At 37.6% G+C, this 21346-nt stretch overlaps 2 protein-coding genes across 3 annotated transcripts in view; both read right to left on the bottom strand.

The window, feature by feature from the left end:
- Positions 1 to 21346, bottom strand: part of LOC103513639 (frequenin-1-like) — a 47458-nt gene that overhangs the window by 11717 nt on the left and 14395 nt on the right. The window lies entirely within an intron of this gene.
- On the bottom strand, positions 6004 to 10232 carry LOC103513638 (uncharacterized protein DDB_G0283697-like). 2 transcript variants are annotated; one of them, XM_026826789.1, is made up of 4 exons: positions 9530 to 10232; positions 8526 to 9276; positions 6636 to 6953; positions 6004 to 6272 (listed from the first exon to the last, which is right to left on the bottom strand). In XM_026826789.1, the coding sequence occupies exons 1-4, from the start codon at positions 9890 to 9892 to the stop codon at positions 6088 to 6090; spliced, it is 1617 nt and encodes a 538-aa protein (XP_026682590.1). In that variant the 5' UTR covers positions 9893 to 10232; the 3' UTR covers positions 6004 to 6087. The 2 variants fall into 2 exon arrangements, with proteins under 2 accessions (XP_026682590.1, XP_008476706.1); XM_008478484.3 differs by lacking the exon at positions 9530 to 10232 and having other exon boundaries at positions 8526 to 9318.

The following is a 21346-nucleotide window of genomic DNA, read 5'->3' as shown; positions in this document are numbered from 1 at the left end:
ATCTTGCTTCTTACTTACCTACACCTTGGGGAAGCACATTATATCTATTGTCCCCCTCAGCACCGACAACTTTTCTCCAAGTTTACAACGTCCTCCCCTTTTTTTCATGTCTCTCTCTCTCTCTCTCTCTCTCTCTCTCTCTCTCTCTCTCTCTCTCTCTCTCTCTCTCTCTCTCTCTCTCCTACTCTCCCCCCCTCTCTCTCTCTCTGGCGAATTAAACCTGTGCCCTATTTACTACGCCACCAAGGCACCAAAGGGAAGAAGGTATGCTATTACAAGATAGCAGCTATTTGTATGAAAATGTCTTGTAACTCGTTACAGATACCCAACTTCTGTAATAGCAACACAACACATACATACTCCTCCTACACTTATTATTTATGTGTCGGGAATACGAAACTTCTTATATTGGGAACGGGAGCTCAAATGAAATTTGTTTTTGTTTTCTTTTGTTTGTACGGAACTGAAATAAACATTTGAAGTAATACGAGTATCATTATGTAAAACACGACTTCGCGTTAGATCTGTCTGTACGACTGTACGTAATATTGTTTCGTAGTTCCGTACACTTACTGGTAGTTACAAACGTACCTAAAATGTTTGTTAGCTTGTAAGTGTGCAATGAACGGGTAAATTTGCCCGAATAAGACATAGCATAGATATTCTCATAACTCAAAGGTAGCCATCTCTATGAACACAAACAGTTCTCAAATCCTTACTGTCGTTAGTCGTAGGCATCCTCGCGTAGAAATTTACAAAAAAATCGAGTGGAAATCATTTGGAAAACATTGTACGAAATTAGGAATCTACACCAAAAGAAATTTGTACTCATTTTTCTCCGCCAAAAAGACACGGATAATTGGAAAAGAAATTCTCCGCAATAAAAAAGACAAAGATACAAGCTGTAGAGTTTATTATTCGTGTCAGAGCGGTAGAGATGGAGAAAGAAACAGAAAACGGGATTTTCGTTTCTCCTCAGTGGAAAATTGAAAACGGAAATCCCTTCCCTCAGGTCAGAGCGGTAGAGATGGAGAAAGAAACAGAAAACGGGATTTTCGTTTCTCCTCAGTGGAAAATTGAAAACGGAAATCCCGATAATTGGAAAAGAAATTCTCCGCAATAAAAAAGACAAAGATACAAGCTGTAGAGTTTATTATTCGTGTCAGAGCGGTAGAGATGGAAAAAGAAACAGAAAACGGGATTTTCGTTTCTCCTCAGTGGAAAATTGAAAACGGAAATCCCTTCCCTCCCCCTCAAATTGTATCCTGACAAAGCTGATGTCTCAAATAACATTTGAGAAAAGCCAGGTGAGGCACGAGTTTGCTTCACACGAGTGGTTCATTTGTCTTTGGCACGCGTGAGAGTAAGTTATGGATCTAACTTTACTTCGGGAAACGAATATAATCCACAAAATGTTTCAGGGGAAAAAACTTTGGAACGATGCAAAGACGAGTATGTTAAAGTAGCGCGCACATACGTCCCAAATACGTTCCGTCTCCGAGTCGGGAGTATGCTTTTGTGAAACAACCTGGTTCGGACGGAGACTTAAAGTCGAAAAAATGTGATACAAAGTTAAATAATAAAGAACCAACATCCTCTCTTTGCTCAGTATAGTCTCAATTTAGCATATTCTTGACTGTTACCTAAAAATATTGCCTAATACAACATGTAGGTACATAAAGTCCTGCAAAGCTACGCTAAACTTAACGCCCAAAGTTGTAGCAAAGATCATTAATATTTTTATTCCTCTCATTTCATTCTGTTCATTTCCTCCGTTTCCCTCAGGCTAAGAGACAACTGTTGCGTGAATTTAAGCCTTTTTCATTAAATGCCGCATTCTTCTTTCTCTTCCATATGCCCACACATATTCTCACAAGGCCATTGGATACCCTGGAAATTTCCAACACTGAATATTTTTCAAGGAAGGACTTCCTCCATTTCCTCCATCAGGGAAGGGTTGGTATGATGGATCTAGAAATGGATACGTACGAATGGGAACTCTAATTATGAAGGTCAAGATTGCCGACAATCAGCAATATTATTCTTTTGGTGACCCTATGTACATATTTGTTGTCCAAAGTACCAGAATAACACAATGTCTTATTATAATATTGTGTTAAATTTATCATTTTAGAGTAATACAATAAGTCATAATGCAGAGAAATAAGAGGATGTAGTAAATACCTCGTTGATAATTATTAATTACCTTTGAAAAATTGCAAACTGTCATTATTGGCATTCAAAAGACAGACGACACCGAAGCGAATACAATAGTCCGTCCCTTATACCTTTTTATTACTATTGTAATAATGAAGGAAGGACGGACTAAAAACCGAAAATTTCTCCTCATACTTGCTACCATTCAATTAATAGCGCTGTCAAACTTTCTTGGCTTGGCGGGGAAGAGCGGTAGTAGCGTTGTACCGCGCTCCTTACTAAAAATGTCTCATTCAAAAGTCCATAGGATTGCAAGACTGGTGGCATGAAATTCAGACTTGAAACACCAAAATTATCTACACAGGAAAAACAGTTAAAACACACCTGAACTGTCAAAAAAGACAAAAAACATCTTCCCAAGTTGTAAAACAGACTGCTGATCATTTTCGAAAAGAAGCAATCATGCTAACACAGGGACTAATTATGTTGGCCTGATTATTGACTTTCTGACGATTCAATGATGTGATGATGAGAATGTAATTAGCGTTCTAGACTACTCGAGAACAGGAAATGAGGTTCTAACTATTTCCTACTTGTACCGTAATGACTTGAACAATTCAACCCACCTTCGGGTACTAAACTTCTACAAAACAAAATGTGATGATGAGAATGTAATTAGCGTTCTAGACTACTCGAGAACAGGAAATGAGGTTCTAACTATTTCCTACTTGTACCGTAATGACTTAAACAATTCAACCCACCTTCAGGTACTAAACTTCTACAAAACAAAAAGCACACGGGGAGAAAATATAATTTATTCCTGTTCTATGAGAAGTTTGCGTGATGGTCTAGTCGGGCTAGTGCCTTCGGAAAAGAGAGCCCGCCATGAAATTTTCCAGCGAAGAATCATTCAAACATCCCGAACAATCTTAACGTTATCTTAATTTTTCTAAAAAGTTCCCATTTCTCAGAACTTTAAATTTCCTACCTGTTTTCTTTGCAATATAATGGGCAAACCCAATTAGGTTTCTGAAATAAGACGAGAAAAAAAGTCTTAATAATCTCATTCTCATCAATTTAATAATTGAACAAATTCTAATATTTTTTTTTCCTTTCTTTTTTCATTAATCTCATTTTTGAGAAAGAAAAAATCTTGTCTCTATTTTTGTGCACTCATGAGAGAAATTTATGAAAAATTAAAATCCAAAGACGGAGAGTGGAGAATTTACCATTTCTCAGAACTTTAAATTTCCTACCTGTTTTCTTTGCAATATAATGGGCAAACCCAATTAGGTTTCTGAAATAAGACGAGAAAATAAGTCTTAATAATCTCATTCTCATCAATTTAATAAGTGAACAAATTCTAATATTTTTTTTCCTTTCTTTTTTCATTAATCTCATTTTTTGAGAAAGAAAAAATCTTGTCTTTATTTTTGTGCACTCATGAGAGAAATTTGTCAAAAATTAAAATCCAAAGACGGAGAGTGGAGAATTTATTCGGAGAAGAGGAAGAAGAAGAAGAAGAAGAAGAAGAAGAAGAAGAAGAAGAAGAAGAAGAAGAAGAAGAAGAAGAAGAAGAAAAACACTCGTGGAAAGCAATCCAAAGGAAATCACAGTTCCTGTTATTCTCTAAAGAGGAATTCGAGACGAAAATTTCAACATCAAAGAGAAGAAGAAAGAACAACACACAATGAAATGAGATTTTGTACTCAGTAGATCTTGAAAAACCTTTATTAAGGTTAAAAGCAAAACACTGTAGCACAAAAAATGAACACATAAAATGCTATGAAAAAAACTAATGCATTATGCACTCGGTAAGTTGCTCAATGCTCATACAGTATGCACTAAACCTTTTGCAAGGTTCGAAAACTACTGATATTTTTTATGCGCACCGTTCTATCAACAAAATTATGCAAAGTGCACAGACATCACCTCTCATAATTACTAGAGGCATACGTACCTGCATGCTTGCATTTTATTGGCCATTATGAAAAATAAATGGCCCATATATTACCTTGAGTCATAGTTAAGCCTCAATGCTAACCATATTTTACCTTTATGAAGAACAAAAACCTGGAATTTAGATAATGAATTATTTATATGTTTTAGGCAGATTAGATTTATGCGAGCAGAACGTAAAACGAAAATTGAGGTTTTCTTACATTTTGCGTACAGTAAATACAATAATGCTAAACTCACCAATCCGATCCTTTAATACAAACAAATGACTAAAATGAGAGGGAGTGTTTTGTCTACACGGAGTTTGTCTACAAGATTCTACACGGAGAGGGAGACACCAGTCAGAGTGTTTTGTCAAAGGAAATGTAGGAAACTAAAAACATCAAAGGCACCAATCAAGGATGAAATCTAACCTTGAACAAGCCTTTGAAGCCTTTAATGTTCATGCGAAAAGCCCACTTGTAATGAACCTGGAATTTAGATAATGAATTATTTATATGTTTTAGGCAGATTAGACTTATGCGAGCAGAACGTAAAACGAAAATTGAGGTTTTCGTACATTTTGCCTACAGTGAATACAATAATGCTAAACTCACCAATCCGATCCTTTAATACAAATGGATGACTAAAATGAGAGGGAGTGTAGAGGAAGGGGCAATGATGAGAGAGTGGAGAGAAGTAGAGGGAGAAGGGAGAGAAAGAAACAGATAAGGAAGAAAAGAAGGAGAGAGAAGGACGAGGAGAAATAAAGGCCCCTACACACGACGAGTTCAACTGGATGTATCCAGTCCATATTACCCATTCCTAATGGATTCGAGTCAAATTTAATAATGGTGGTGCCTATATTAGTCCAAAAATTAAAATTTTCAACTATAAAATCTCCATCTGAACCGTAATTTAAAATTTAAAACACCATTTGGACTAGGACAGGAACATTCCAAGGATTTGCGAACTGATTTTCGGACGTGCCACAAATCTTGCAAAGCCATTGCAGATTTCTCTCTATGCGACAAGTGTCGAATTGGCTTCAGTCCATTTGTACGTTTGGATTCGTGTGTAGGCACCCTAGGCGAGGGTAGAAATTGAGGGGACTTTTTGGAATTTCATTTTGGAAAATGAACTTTTCTGAAACACAAACATAAATAACAGGGAAGTTCGACAGAGTATAATATTATACAGCACAGGTGGGCGATAAAAGCCAAGCTTTCTCTCTCCCTATCACTCTCATTCTTTCTCTCTCTCTCTCTCTACTTACACCTTGGGGAAGCACATTATATCTATTGTCCCCCTCAGCACCGACAACTTTTCTCCAAGTTTACAACGTCCTCCCCTTTTTTCATGAATATTTTATACCCAAGTATAATAATTTAACAGACTTATAATTGCTTTACTGTTATTCTTTTTTCCCCTTCTCCTTCTTGATTCTTTTCTTTTCTTCCACTTCTCCTTCCTCTTTTCATCTGCGGACTTTTCAGAAACTTTATTTCTTTCTTTTTATTAAGTAGATTTTTTAATTTATGCATTTTGGTTGCAACAAGAATACACAAAACTTAAACTCAGAGAAGCGCAATGGACTTTTTTAATTTCAATTTTCAGTGAATTATTTTATTGTCTTCTATTTCATTTGCTCTGACAGAAAGTAGTGACAGCGTCATTTGACGTGTAGGTGGTATGGGTATACCGTGCATTTTTCCTATAATGAATGCATGAAGATTGACAATGATTGATAGAAGAAGCAAAGAGAGATTAACTTATCAAGGTTAAGATACTTGTTAGAATTCCTGAAAATTTTGACATAATTTATCTGCTGCGGATTGAAATTAACAAGAGTTCTAACTCAAATATCTGATTTAAAAAGACAGGTTTGTACTAAGTTATTATCTTAATGATTGTTTTATGAAATATATTTCCTTCGGAGTTTTTTCACGTTATTTATACTATTTTTTCCTCAGATATAACTTCTACGTCTGTTTATTTCTTGCTTTTGTGCAAGTCGTTAGAACTTTTGATGTGTCTTTTCCCGTGTAGTATCTTACGAGCACATTTTTCCTCATCGTTCAGTTCAGGTGTCAGACTCGAATACAGTGAGGTTTGACTCAACTTTTGATACGAATTTTGATCCGGAAGATAGAGAGCTTTTAGCACAGTGGAGAAACCTGGAATTTAGATAATGAATTATTTATATGTTTTAGGCAGATTAGACTTATGCGAGCAGAACGTAAAACGAAAATTGAGGTTTTCGTACATTTTGCCTACAGTGAATACAATAATGCTAAACTCACCAATCCGATCCTTTAATACAAACAAATGACTAAAATGAGAGGGAGTGTTTTGTCTACACGGAGTTTGTCTACAAGATTCTACACGGAGAGGGAGACACCAGTCAGAGTGTTTTGTCAAAGGAAATGTAGGAAACTAAAAACATCAAAGACACCAATCAAGGATGAAATCTAACCTTGAACAAGCCTTTGAAGCCTTTAATGTTCATGCGAAAAGCCCACTTGTAAAAGATTACTCACTGCCAGTGTTTGGGTCATTCATTTTCTCTCGACAGAAGTACAATTGCTGCACATTATGATTTGCATGAGACTGAGGGTTACAACAAAGACATGTTTCGTACTTCTGCCCGATATCCATCTTGACTACTTGAAATTCTCCTTGCGAGTCAATGGCTATATCATGTTTTCTGTTGAATATTCGTACAGTGACAAATATAACAGCCAGTATGATGAGTATGATGATAAGCAGTGCTAGGATGGTCAGATCTGGACTACTTCTTTTAACCGTGTCCACATCAACAAAACTTCGATTCTTGAATCCAAGTTTGTTTAATATTCCTGGATACAGGGGAAATCCAAATAAAGAGAGCAATATTAAATGTTGGAAGCAGCGTCTTCGAATAATCCTTTTCTAATTTTCATTATAGCATACCTACATAAAAGCTGTTGGTCAAACGTCGAAACAGCCAGCACTTTTCTTTTTCTCGTCAAGGAGAAATGGAGTAGAACAAACAAACGGTGTCGATTCTTTTTTTAATGAAGCGACGATCTAGATTTTTTAAGAGGTTTGATAGAGGGAACTGTAACTGCTAAGGTCTTGTTGTCCCCAAAGCGAATGAAGATGGGATAAGAGAAAGTCAGCCGTTCCGAGAACAAATCTCGTCTGTTTAGGATAAAATCCGTCCCCGGGCGGGAATCGAACCCACAACCTAGTGCAAAAATAAAACGTTTGAGGCGTATTAGGAGCCCTTTTCATAGGTATATTTAATACTAATAAGGCCTATTATTCTATGCATAGAGGATATGGTTGCAATATTTACAATATTAAATAAAGGTACCTAAACGCTTGACGTCTCCACTAGGAATTGGTGGATGCGCCGTAATTTCCCACACAGTACATATTATACAACTTTACACATTACCTTCAATAAGATGCATGAAAATCTATGTCAACTGTCATTGTATTACCACATATAGGTACTCAGCCCCTTGTGTAACTGACTGACTGACTCACTCACTCACTCACTCACTCATACTAATTCTAACCCACTTCTAGATGACCTAGGAAGATGCGGTTTTCACCATTGGATTCCTTTTTTAAAGAGAGCAATATTAAATGTTGGAAGCAGCGTCTTCGAATAATCCTTTTCTAATTTTCATTATAGCATACCTACATAAAAGCTGTTATCAAAGCAAAGCACTCAATATCATGTAACTCACCACTGCAAAATTAAAAGCACCCCGACCTTTCCTCGACTTAACAGGAAAGCAATTTCCTTTTCTCTCATTATCCTTCGGATAATTACGGAGATAAAAGTTCTCAAGGATAAATAATTTATCCTGTCGTTCAGATGGTAATTGGAAAATCTAGACTACGTGTAGGTGTTAAACATGACAAGTTTGAGGCCAGCAAAACATTTCCTACGTTTAATATTTTCCTCTCGCTTTTAGTTTTCAGTTTTCATTTCTTCGAGACAAAACTCAGGTACGATATTAGTATTCAGGGGCGAAGCCTCAGGTGTTAAACATGACAAGTTTCATAATTTAGTGCAGAAACCCATTAGCACGTGAAATTCACCGAGCTCACAAAAATGTCTGCTCCATTTTAGAAAACAAAGATGTTACATGAATATTTCTTTGGCGTTAAATGTTAAATTTGTGAACTGGGTTCCCTTTCGAGTACATACACAGGAGAAGTTGAAAAATGAGGTGTTAAACATGACAAGTTTCATAATTTAGTGCAGAAACCCATTAGCACGTGAAATTCACCGAGCTCACAAAAATGTCTGCTCCATATTAGAAAACAAAGATGTTACATGAATATTTCTTTGGCGTTAAATTTGTGAACTGGGTTCCCTTCCGAGTACATGCACAGGAGAAGTTGAAAAATATAAAACTTTGTTAACTTACTTTTGACAATAGACAGTGTTTTATCGCTGTTTTCGCAGTCACTCGCTTCATCAACATCACTTGTATTCTCCGTTTCAGGAGTTTCCAAATCAGCATCATCGTCATCCTCTTCGTCTTCATTATTGAGAAGTTCTTCTTCATTGTTTTTATATTCATTTAATTCTTCATCTTCTGTGCCATTATCCATGTCTTGTTCATCATTTTGTTCTGTCTCTTCCAAATCGTCATCATCAGAATTGGTATCTTGATCATTGTCATCAGACTCACAATGCTCGATGTCTTCATTTGTGTCACAATTGCTTCTTCTGTCTTTTTTTTCTCGACTTTCCTTTCTATTCTTGTCATGATTGCATTTTTTACTGGTTTCTTCTTCATGTACTTTTGACTTAATTTTAAGATCCTTTTGACATTTTCCTTTTGATGTGTCTTTCTTTTTCTTTTTTGCTGTTTTGCTCTTCCCTTTTCCTTTTGATTTAGAGGGTTTTGTTAAAATTTCTGTATCACTACATTTTCTATTACCACTTTTATCAGGATTATGAGGTTTTTTACATGAACCCCGTGTTTGGGTATCCTTGTCATCTTCATGACTTCTTCTATTATTTTCTGGATTTTTCCTCTTCGTGTTAACCTGATGGGACTTTTCACATTCATCGTGGTCTCTTTTTCTTTTTCTCATATCGTTTTGTTCTCTACACATCTGGTAACCTTTTGAAGAAGTAGAAGGTTCAATACTTTGTAATAATTCTTTAATTTTTCTAATACATTCTTCAGGATGACAAGTTGTTGGTCTTTGTTTCGGAACATGAACCCCGTGTTTGGGTATCCTTGTCATCTTCATGACTTCTTCTATTATTTTCTGGATTTTTCCTCTTCGTGTTAACCTGATGGAACTTTTCACATTCATCGTGGTCTCTTTTTCTTTTTCTCATATCGTTTTGTTCTCTACACATCTGGTAACCTTTTGAAGAAGTAGAAGGTTCAATACTTTGTAATAATTCTTTAATTTTTCTAATACATTCTTCAGGATGACAAGTTGTTGGTCTTTGTTTCGGAAGACATTTCTTTTCACCCACTTCATTGTCATTTGAAGATGAGCAGTAGTAATTCCTATTTAGAACCTTTTTACTCATTTTATTATTAGAATATTCCTTTTCAGGTTTTCCTATGTCATTGTTTTTCTTTACTTTACAACTCATACAGTGTTCACACTTTGGCCTCGTTTTATTTCGCTTCATATTTTTTTCCTTGATAGCTCTACATATTTTGCAATCTTGACTATTTACTTTAATGCTCTTTTCAAGTTTTCTTTCTTTTGGTTGTTTTATAGATTCCATACTGTTTGATTTAATAAAATCTCTATTTATCATTCCGGGGCCACCAGAGTCTAGAGTTGGCTTAACCACCTGACTTCTTTGTTTTGATTTTGAGTAATTCGTCTGGTAAGGTTCTATTGTCTCAATATTATTCTCCTGAACGTTCGACAATGTAGTGGCATGATTTCGTACAAAATTCGCCTCGTTGGAATTTTCTGACAACAGAAAATATTCCGAATAAAAACTATTTATTGTGGAGCGTTCACTCTCTTTCTCTCACGAAACCATGGTAAATGTAAAACTACCTTATGTCATTACCTTGGATTGAAGTATGCACCTGTGTAACCCACTACCTACATACGTATTAATTACCTTTTCAATTTACATCATTACTTCATTACCTATGCAATATCTCAACTGACCTGAGCCACCCACGCAAAGTTGTGGGTCAGATAAAAGATGCAAACTTTATTTATCGCCATGCAAATGTGCACAGCATTATCCGTGTATTAAAATGTTCCAAGTCGCAAAATATAAGTTTCGCAATTGCTGCTACACGGTGGTTATTGTGAAATGGTTCAAAAGGTTATCAACGACCCCTTATAGAAGACACCAGACAGCTTTTACAAGAGGTTTCATGGAGGGATCTGAAACAACGGGGGCCTTGTCATCCCGCAATCAAAGAGAGGAGGACAGGATAGGAGAAAGCCAGCCGTTCCGAGAACGAACGTTATCTGTTTAGAACAGAGTTTGGCCCTGATGATAACAAGTTACCTGTTTAGAATGAACTTTGGCCCGGGTGGGAATCGAACCCGCGACCTAGCCCTTACAAAGCAGATGTCTCCAAAGTTCCAAGCTAACTAGGCTGGCGAAACAAGCATGTTTTGATAGAGGGAACTTGAACCTCTTAGATTTGGCAGAAGAACTTGAAACAAAGTACCAAGCAATCTTCAACTCATACCTAGCTTTGAACTTGCACCCTTACAAAGCAGATGTCTCCAAAGTTCCAAGGTAACTAGGCTGGTGAAACAAGCATGTTTTGATAGAGGGAACTTGAACCTCTTAGATATGACAGAAGAACTTGAAACAAAGTACCAAGCAATCTTCAACTCATGCCTAGCTTTGAACTTGCACGACAGAAAGAAAATTGGGTTTTTCAGAGCAGGAAATTGCAATTTCACACATAAAAAATAAGTTTCCTCATTCTCTTCGTTACTATTTTTCGTTGCTTTGACTCAGACGATTGAGTTTTTCCCCTAATAAGGTCGTTACTCACAGGTATAGTGTGTTGGAAAAAAATTCCAAATTCAGCGTTTAACAACGTTTCCGAGTGTAACAATGTTCCCCAGAGGTAAAATAATCAGGTCTGCTGTGTCTGCCATTTTTCGAAATTTTTCCCTCTTTTTTTTTACATCCGTTAGTATTATAGGACTATAGGCGTACATAGTAAGTTACGGTGTAAAAATTCTAGAGCGAACTTTTTTTCCAGTGTTGCCTTTGGGCTGTGTAACTTTTTTTGCTTAATTTTAATTGTGTTCTCTCTCTCTCTCTCTCTCTCTCTCCCTCTCGTTCTACAAGCAGGCGTACATAGTAAGTTACGGTGTAAAAATTCTAGAGCGAACTTTTTTTCCAGTGTTGCCTTTGGGCTGTGTAACTTTTTTTGCTTAGTTTTAATTGTGTTCTCTCTCTCTCCCTCCCTCCTCTCTCCCTCTCGTTCCACAAGAAATATTCGCTTCAATGATCACCCAAGTCCTTCCTCTCATTTCCCCCTCCATAAAAAACTGAACTTGTACACCGCCCCTCTCCTCCCACCTCTCCAAGGGGGTCTTTACCCCCCTTTCACCCCCTTCCCCCTTTCCACAAGTGAGAGTGGGGGCCATACTACGAATTATTTAGAAAGAGAGAGGGAGAGAAAGAAGACAGAGGGAAGAGAAGGAAGAATGAGAGAGAGCAAAGATAGAAAGAAAGAGAGAGGGAAGAGAAGGAGGATATGGAGGAGGGAGGGGGAGAGAGAGAGGCTTGAGCCCCCCCAAAGTTATCAGGGCCTCTTACACTAGATAAAATTGGATTTCAGAATAATAATCCAAAACACCATTTTTTTCGGGTTCCGGGAGTTTCTCGTCTTTTTACTTTCCTTATCCTATAGGAAGGAAAGTAATGTAATCGGGTCAAATTTTCGATGGTCAAATTTTAGTGCCAAAACACGTTTTGAGGTCCCTAGAGCCTAAATCCAAAGTTTCAGCCATTGGTCCGTGTGTGTATCTGTGTGTCTGTCTGTCTGTAAACAAAATATCTCGAGAACGGTAAGAGCTAGCGACTTGAAATTTGGTATGTAGCTGTCAAGTGTGTTAAGGATGCGACACGAAACTTTTGGTTAAGACCGGTGCAACGGTTGGCGGCATTTTACCGCTTTTTGGCGATTTTCGGTGTAATTTAACAATATCTCGGGAACGGTATAAGCTAGAGACTTGAAATTTGGTATGTAGTTAACAAATGTGACAAGGATGCAACACAAAATGTTTGGTTGAGATGGTTGCTGCGCTTGGCGGTATTTTCACCGCTTTTGGACAGATTTCGACCGTTTTTTGCGGTTTTCAGGCCCTGTCTCCTGCTACTCGTCCTGCCGTATTTACTTCTCTCTTTACTGCTTGAGAAGTGAAGGCAGAAGTTGTGTGTTTATATTCAGCTCACTTCCCTTCCTAAACTACTTCTCCAAGCTGCCCTGGTCATTGCTCATCAGTTTCAAAACACACAACGCAAATGATTCGAAGCTGAATGTAAACGCCTTCCTGCCCCTTCACTTCTCCTCGTCATGCCGGTCCTTTGACTCGTGCACAAAAAACCGACAATAAGGGGAGCACAGGGCAGGAGCAGTGGCAGTAGAAGTGGCGAGGCGAGTGAGGTGTTTACATTCTCGTCATGCCCAATTCCCTGCCCACTTTCCTGCTCATTGCCACAGAAGTGAGCATAATGTAAATGAGGCATAAGGACAAGCACCAATGGTAGACACGTACACAAAAAGCCCACTCTGAGACTTAGGTGTAGGGGCAAACAGTCCTGAAAGTTGGGTAAAGCTTACGAATATACCAATGCTAGACACACCTGAGTGCCTCTTGTTGTCGCCTTGTGATTCACGATGTGAGTCTTGGGTACTTACCTAATGTACTTAAATGCTTAGGTTTAGGTACCTATAGGCTCTTAGCAAAAAACCGAAAATTTCTCCTCATACTTGCTACCATTCAATTAATAGCGCTGTCAAACTTTCTTGGCTTGGTGGGGCGGAGCGCTAGTAGCGCTGTACCGCGCTCCTTAATAAAAATGTCTTGGTTAAACTGCCTACATGCCTGCTTTCTTTTTAATATTAAATATTTTCTTTAAACTTTAAAGCCATACCCTACCTAGTTTGTCAGCAAAGGCAAAATTTTCCTTCATACTTTTGGTACCATAATAAAAAATACGTCTGAGGTAGACTCCTCGGATGAAATCATGAGACTGAAAAGTCCATTAACCCCTAGAGTCAAACGAGTCCTGGGAAGCCCCAGTCCTGGCAACCTCATAATGAGATCTCCTTTCTAATGCTAATTTATTACGGCTCTACATTAGAGCATTACACCAGTGTGTAGATAACCACACCACATATGAAAAATACATTACACACAAAAAGCCACAATGTAGGTTCACACGGCTTGTTTATTAGAGCAGTAAACTACTATAGAGTATGGAGCAGTGCTGTGAAATAAGGATAGGGCTCTACAAACTCTATCTACATACTCACCTCACTAATATTTTTCAAAGTTTTCAAAAGAAAACTTCTTGTTAAAAAGAAAGTTCATTTTTATCCTCCCAGTTTTTTACATCCTCTCTCTTTCTCTGTCCCTCTCTCACTATCTCCCTATCTTTTGCTCTGTCTCTCTCTCTTTCTCTGTCCCTCTCCCTCTCTCTCTCACTCTCACTATCTTTTTCTCTCTCTCTCTCTCTCTCTCGCTTCAACCATCCATCCGTTCTCTCACTTCCGCCTCGTGTCTCTTTTATCTCTCTTTTTTTTCTCTTGCTTTTTTGAGACTTTCTTGTTCTTTTAACTCTTCTCCTAGCCAAAAAAAAGCAGGTTAAAACCTTGCCGAGATATAAAGTAACCTTGTTGAGATACACAGAGTTAAGTCTTTTGAGACATGGGCCCTCGCTACATCCACTACAAGTTTCAGATTATGAACCGTAGACATACTAGAACTCTAGCTCTAGACTTTAGAAAGGGGTAACAAAAACTCCACAGACAGTAGAAAATGGCACCGAAGAAAGATGGTTTCCGGTTTCTAAACAGGCAAGGCTGAAATTTCTTTGCAGAAAACTTGCTGAATTTTCGTTTTAATAGAAAACTTTTTCCATCAAACTTGCCTTCCACTCTCCTCTTTTTGTCTCCTTCTCCCTTAGTTTCTATATTCTATAACATTGTTTATTCCTTTTCTCATTTTCCCTACTCATTCGCTCCTTTCACCAACCCTGCTACCTACTCGAAATATACCTTGTTTATACTGATGCTAGTATAGGTCCAAAAAGTCAAAAGGCAGGAAAAAATAATAATAATAACAATGATAATAAATTCAATTTTGTAGGGACTTTTCAGTCTCATCCTATGATTTAGATGTATAAATGACGGTCTTTGCTAATGCAACTCTAATGCTATAATATTGCACTCTAATGAAACTCTAAATCTAAAGGCATGATATTGTACTCTAATGGTCTAATGGTATGATATGGTACTCGTAGGGAAATGTTAATAGTCCAAATATTTTCTTTAAACTTTAAAGCCATACCCTACCTAGTTTGTCAGCAAAGGCAAAATTTTCCTTCATACTTTTGGTACCATAATAATAAATACGTCTGAGGCAGACTCCTCGGATGAAACCATGAGACTGAAAAGTCCATTAACCCCTTGGGTCAAACGAGTCCTGGGAAGCCCCAGTCCTGGCAACCTCATAATGAGATCTCCTTTCTAATGCTAATTTATTACGGCTCTACATTAGAGCATTACACCAGTGTGTAGATAACCACACCACATATGAAAAATACATTACACACAAAAAGCCACAATGTAGGTTCACACGGCTTGTTTATTAGAGCAGTAGACTACTATACATAGAGTATGGAGCAATGCTGTGAAATAAGGATAGGGCTCTACAAACTCTATCTACATACTCACTTCACTAATATTTTTCAAAGTTTTCAAAAGAAAACTTCTTGTTAAAAAGAAAGTTCATTTTTATCCTCCCACTTTTTACATCCTCTCCCTCTCTCTCTTTCTCTGTCCCTCTCTCTCTCTTTCTCTGTCCCTCTCCCTCTCTCTCTCACTATCTTTTTCTCTCCCTCTCTCTCTCTCTCTCTCTCTCTCTATCTTTTTCTCTCCCTCTCTCTCTCTCTCGCTTCAACCATCCATCCGTTCTCTCACTTCCGCCTCGTGTCTCTTTTATTTATCTCTTTTTTTTTCTCTTGCTTTTTTGAGACTTTCCTGTTCTTTTAACTCTTCTCCTAGCCAAAAAAAGCAGGTTAAAACCTTGTCGAAATATAAAGTACTTGTTGAGATACACAGAGTTAAGTCTTTTGAGACATGGGCCCTCGCTACATCCACTACAAGTTTCAGATTATGAACCATAGACATACTAGAACTCTAGCTCTAGACTTTAAGAAAGGGGTAACAAAAACTCTAGACAGTAGAAAATGGTTTTCTCTCCCTTTTTTTCCTCTTTCTTTCTCCCTCTCTCTCTCTCTCTCTCTCCTTCTTTCGCCCTCTGATTATTTTTATCCTTCCCTTATTCCTTATTCTCTAAATCTTCCCTTCTTCTTTTTCATATGTTTTCTGTTTGCTCTCTTTCTCTCTCCTTCTTATATTAACCCCTACCCCTACCCTCATTTCACAGCTTGCTCCTCTCTCTTCTGTTTTCTGTTTCCATCTGGGTGAACCATCCTTGAAAACTGCTCAGAAGTTCGGATACAACAATGTCATTGTTATAACAAAAAACTAGCACAAGCACACAAAATCTCACAAGTCTTTTCTCTCTCCCTCTCTCTTGTGTCCAGGATATCTCATTGTCCTGGTTCTATTGTTACAAGTCTCTCTTATTGGACTCGATTCAACACTTTGTATACAAATGTATGCTTTTTTTTATCTTTACCTGTGTTACAAGTGCTTCCTCTAAACCCTACCTCCTCTCTCTCTTCATCTCCTCTCTTAATCTAGGATTTCATCTCTCTCAACATTTGAATCGCACCTTTTCTGAAGGGTTTACCTCTGCTCTGTTTCTCTCACCACCTCTTTCTCTCTTCTCACACTCAGATTTTTTCACAATGGTCCTTCCATATAGACCCATGATATATTGAGTATTCTCCTGTAGCACCACATCTCAAATGCTTGGATCTTCTTCACGTCTGCCTTCTTCAAAGTCCATGCTTGAAGGGTTGTTTATGTTGTTTATGGTCAGCTTGGGTAGAGAGTGGGTAGAGGGCACCTTTTTTTCCAGCACGGATTCGACTGGCTGCATGTATAAGGACTGTGTGACCTGTGACGGGTATTTCTAGTCTATTGTATATATAAGGGCATATTGTAGGTACATGGGTGTTTCTATTGTTTAATGCCTCATTTACATTCAGCTCTGTCTCCTGTTACTCGTCCTGCCGTATTTACTTCTCTCTTTACTGCTTGAGAAGTGAAGGCAGAAGTTGTGTGTTTATATTCAGCTCACTTCCCTTCCTAAACTACTTCTCCAAGCTGCCCTGGTCATTGCTCATCAGTTTCAAAACACACAACGCAAATGATTCGACAGGATTAGGAAAATTAATTACCTACTACTTACAAGTAGCAAAGTAGGTAAGTACCTACGACATTATTAAGTGCCGCCTTTACCCTTCTCATTTTCAATCGAGCTTTTTACACGGGCTTTGGTCGTTACATAAAAAAAGCTATGTAGGTACTTGAATAACTATTGCACCCCCGATTCCCGACATAAAATAATAAAATAGCAGACCCAACATTGTCCGGTGTGAAAAAGGGGATAAAAAAAAAAATGACATCTCGTCTCGTCTCTTTGGCAACTTAGTTCCCTGCGCACTTCCCACCAGAAGTCAAAAACACGTGATTGGCCTAGAATCCCACAGTCCCATTTAAGAATTTATTAGAATGAGACTGATTTTTTCAAGTGTATTGGACATAGCTCTAATAGAACTCAGATCGTCACGTAAAGAAAATTTGGAAGCGCCTTTCGATAATTAGATCAAAGGCCTTCCCAATACCTAGCACCCTAAACAGGCCTACACCACTGCATTTCAATATTTCAAAAATCAACGATTCTTTTATGGGATAACTGAGCTTGATTTTCGTTTTGCCTATGAAAAAGAGGAACCATTTATTAATAAAAATAAATAAATAATAAAAAAAAGTAAACAGAAAAAAGTAAAAAAAATAATAAATTGTCAAAAATAATAATAATAAAAAAATCTACGAAAAAAATAGTAGAAATTTTACCAAAAAATTAGCGCAAAAGAATATAGTTTTGGAGGAAAATCTGAATAATTTTCCCAAACCACTGGAGAAAAATACGACGAAAACAAAAGGTAACAGACTGTGCACGCGTTCGCGGAACATTCGCTTGTGAGAAGAATGTGGAGAGAGATCTCGATTCCTTTTTTCTCTCCTCTCCAATCCTGTTGTTCCTCTTTTCTCTATTTTTTCTCGTATTTTTCCTACTTTTTTTTCGACAGATATGTTCTCCTCTTCAGTGCCTAGTTCCACGGTTGTATTGACTAGAGAAAGTCACTAGTGCAGGGCATCCATCTGGTACAGTGAGTTCCATGATTGTAGTGACTAGTAAAAATCACAAATTATTACTATTGTTAACACTTTGTCACTTGTAACTTTTACTAGTTCTGCTAGTCCATACACTCGTGGAATGGGGAACAAATCCACTATGCAATTGTATTCAATGTTACCTACTTCTAATCTTTCCAAGTTTGTAATCAATGTGACAAATAGTGTAATAAGCAAAGGGAAGTATGGACAAACTGGGTTTGTAGTCTGGCCAAAATTCTTCAAAAATCACAAATTATTACTATTGCTAACACTTTGTCACTTGTAACTTTTACTAGTTCTGCTAGTCCATACACTCGTGGAATGGGGAACAGATCCACTATGCAGTATGGAGTCATTTGTGACTTTGTACTATACCAGGGGCCACCAACCTTTTATGGAAATTTTATGATGACTCGGAGACCCTTGGTGAGTTACCCTTCTGGGAACAAAAAGTTGACAATGTAATGACGTAAATTTTTGGTTCCCTTAAGAGTTGCTCTCAACTTGTGTGACTGTCTGCGAGCTACCAGAAAACCTCTCTATCAAACATAAAAAAAAACAAACCATTATTTTAACTAGCTGAAAATGATTGTTGGGACGGGAAGATCACGAGGAGAAGAAAGAAGCAAAGAGAAATACAGAGAAAGGACAGAGGAAAGAAGGGAGCACAAGAAAGAGGAAAAAAACTCTGGAAACTAGAGAAACATTCAAAAGAAAGAAAGGTGAAAGAAGTAAGAAGAAGAATAGAAAGAAACAAAAGAGATGGAGAGCATTGGTCAGGCTAGATACGAGAATATACCCTGTTTATACTGCCGACATGAGACTGAAAAGTCCCTTTACTCCCGCAGTCTAAACTATAGGTACATACATACGTACGTACATATTTATTTTGTACTATACTGCTATACATGTCAGGCTAGATACGAGAATATACCCTGTTTATACTGCCGACATGAGACTGAAAAGTCCCTTTACTCCCGCAGTCTAAACTATAGGTAGGTACATACATACGTACATACATATTTGTACTATACTGCTATACATATGTAAATATTTGCTGTTTTATTGTTTAGATACCAAAACCGCACTTTTCGTTGTTTTTCAGTTTAGTACACACATCACCATTCTGTGACCATATGCAGTCCATTACTTCCCATATCTGCATATCTCTCTATCTCCCCCCTCCCTTTCTCTCTATCTCTCCCCTTCTCTCACTCCAAACCACTATTTTTCTCCTTTTTTTTCACTTTCCACCTCCTCTTCTCTTTTCTTTTACTCTAGGATTTTACTATATCCCTCTACGTTTGAATTTCTCCTTCTCTCGTTTTTCTCTTCTCTACCTCTCTCTTCTTTCTCTCTCTCTCTCTCCCTCTTTCTATCTTTCCTTCTCTCACTTCCAAGCACTTTCTCTCTTCTCTTCCTCTAAACCCTACCTCCTCTCTCTCTTCATCTCCTCTCTTAATCTAGGATTTCATCTCTCTCAACATTTGAATCGCACCTTTTCTGAAGGGTTTACCTCTGCTCTGTTTCTCTCACCACCTCTTTCTCTCTTCTCACACTCAGATTTTTTCACAATGGTCCTTCCATATAGCATATAATGACCATTTTTTCATACATGTAGGTGGTCACGTACTGAAAACGTACATATAATACATAGGTGTGTTAGGTACATAGGAAAGTAGATACAGAAAGTTGGGTATTTCTGGGTTTCCAAATTTAAAACGAAACCTGAGAAAAAAGCAAAGAGAGAACGAGGGAGAGAGAGAGGAATAAGAAGAGATGGAAAGAGATAAGGCGATGAGAGGAGAGGAAGGAAGAGAGGGGAAAGGAGAAAAATACGGTGAAGGCCATACTACGAATTATTTAGAAAGAGAGAGGGAGAGAAAGAAGACAGAGGGAAGAGAAGGAAGAATGAGAGAGAGCAAAGATAGAAGGAAAGAGAGAGGAAAGAGAAGGAAGATATGGAGGAGGGAGGGAGAGAGAGAGGAAAAGAAGATAGAAAGAAGAGGGAAAGATCAAGAAAGAGAGATATAAAGAGGAAGGAAAGAGAGAGAGGGAAGATATGGAGGAGGGAGGGAGGGAGAGAGAGGGAGGGAGAAAGAGAGAGAGAAAAGTAATAAGTGTATTTGTAACAGAAGCACGTTCGTCCTTACAGGATAATATGAAACATACCACGTTGATATCTTTCTTCTCTCTCTCTCTCTCTCTCTCTCTCTCTCTCTCTCTCCTTCTCATATTAGCCGCCATCCTTTTCCTTTCTGTTTTCCTATTTCGGTATCTTTCTCCCTCTTCTCCTTTCTTATTATATGTAGCTTCTTACCTCTATTTTTTTTTTCTCTCTCCCTTTTTTGTCCTCTTTCTCTCTCCTTCTTTCGCCCTCTGAATAATTTCATTCTTCCCTTATTCTCTAAATCTTCCCTTCTTCTTACTCATAGGTTTTCTGTTTGCTCTCTTTCTCTCTCCTTCTTATATTAACCCCTAATACCCTCATTTCACAGCTCGCTCCTCTCTCTTCTGTTTTCTGTTTCTATCTGGGTGAACCATCCTTGAAAACTGCTCAGAAGTTTGGCTACAACAATGTCATTGTTATAACAAAAAACTAGCACAAGCACACAAAATATGAGACTTTGAGGACTTTACTGACAAAAAAAACTCCCCAGGGACCTTTTGTTTTCATCTTTTCTCATTTCCCCCATCCTGTCAATTTCTCTCTCTCTCTCTCGCTCTCTCTCTCTCTCTCTTGTGTCCAGGATATCTCATTGTCCTGGTTCTATTGTTACAAGTCTCTCTTGTTGGACTCGATTCAACACTTTGTATACAAATGTATGCTTTTTTTTTATCTTTACCTGTGTTACAAGTGTGGTTCATAAATTCATGTAATGAAATTCGTACTTTTTCGGATACTCTGATTAAATAAATCTATTTTTTTCCCACCTCTATTATATTTTTTTTCCAAGTCTAATAACAGTAAAAGTGGCTCAAAGGCCTTCTCCTTTCGATTTCGAGGCGATAAGACCACCTTTGTTAGAATTCCCACTAAAACGCTAAAACCTTATCAAACTTCTTCATGCCATATTCATAAATTCATGTAATGAAATTCGTACTTTTTCGGATACTCTGATTAAATAAATCTATTTTTTTCCCACCTCTATTATATTTTTTTAAAAAGTCTAATAACAGTAAAAGTGGCTCAAAGGCCTTCTCCTTTCGATTTTTCCCGCTATTCCCGCTAAAACCTTATCAAACTTCTTCATGCCATGCATGTTCCTGAAAATAAACTGATATTACTGATATCTCTAGCTAATTACTTTCCCTGACAATATTTTCATACGTAAGCAGCACTTTTTATTTTGTTTTGTTCTATTGTGTTGGGCCTTAATGCCTATGCCTTCATTTAGAATATTTAAATCATGCCATGCATGTTCCTGAAAATAAACTGATATTACTGATATCTCTAGCTAATTACTTTCCCTGACAATATTTTCATACGTAAGCAGTAAAGCAGCACTTTTTATTTTATTTTGTTCTAATGTGTTGGTCTTTAATACCTATGCCTTTATTTAGAATATTTAAAACTTGTAGCACGATATCCACTTTCCCCTATAATGAAACCTCCTCTCAAGTAAGGTGATAAGACATGCTACTGATAAGGTGACGTTATCTTGATAGCT

This window comes from Diaphorina citri, unplaced genomic scaffold, assembly GCF_000475195.1.
Source record: "Diaphorina citri unplaced genomic scaffold, Diaci psyllid genome assembly version 1.1 scaffold999, whole genome shotgun sequence".
In the NCBI taxonomy this organism is placed as follows: Eukaryota; Metazoa; Arthropoda; class Insecta; order Hemiptera; family Psyllidae; genus Diaphorina; species Diaphorina citri.
The sequence above is the reverse complement of the archived record's forward strand: the minus strand, read 5'-3'. Positions and strand labels throughout refer to the sequence as shown.

Bases quoted from the DNA above. Each gene is read 5' to 3' on its own strand.
- LOC103513638 (XM_026826789.1), bottom strand. From the start codon at position 9,892: ATGATAAATAGAGATTTTATTAAATCAAACAGTATGGAATCTATAAAA. The intron at 6,954-8,525 runs GTAAGTTAACAA...CCCTGTATCCAG, and splicing joins AACACTGTCTATTGTCAAAA to GAATATTAAACAAACTTGGA. The intron at 6,273-6,635 runs GTGAGTAATCTT...TCTAAATTCCAG, and splicing joins GAATGACCCAAACACTGGCA to GTTTCTCCACTGTGCTAAAA.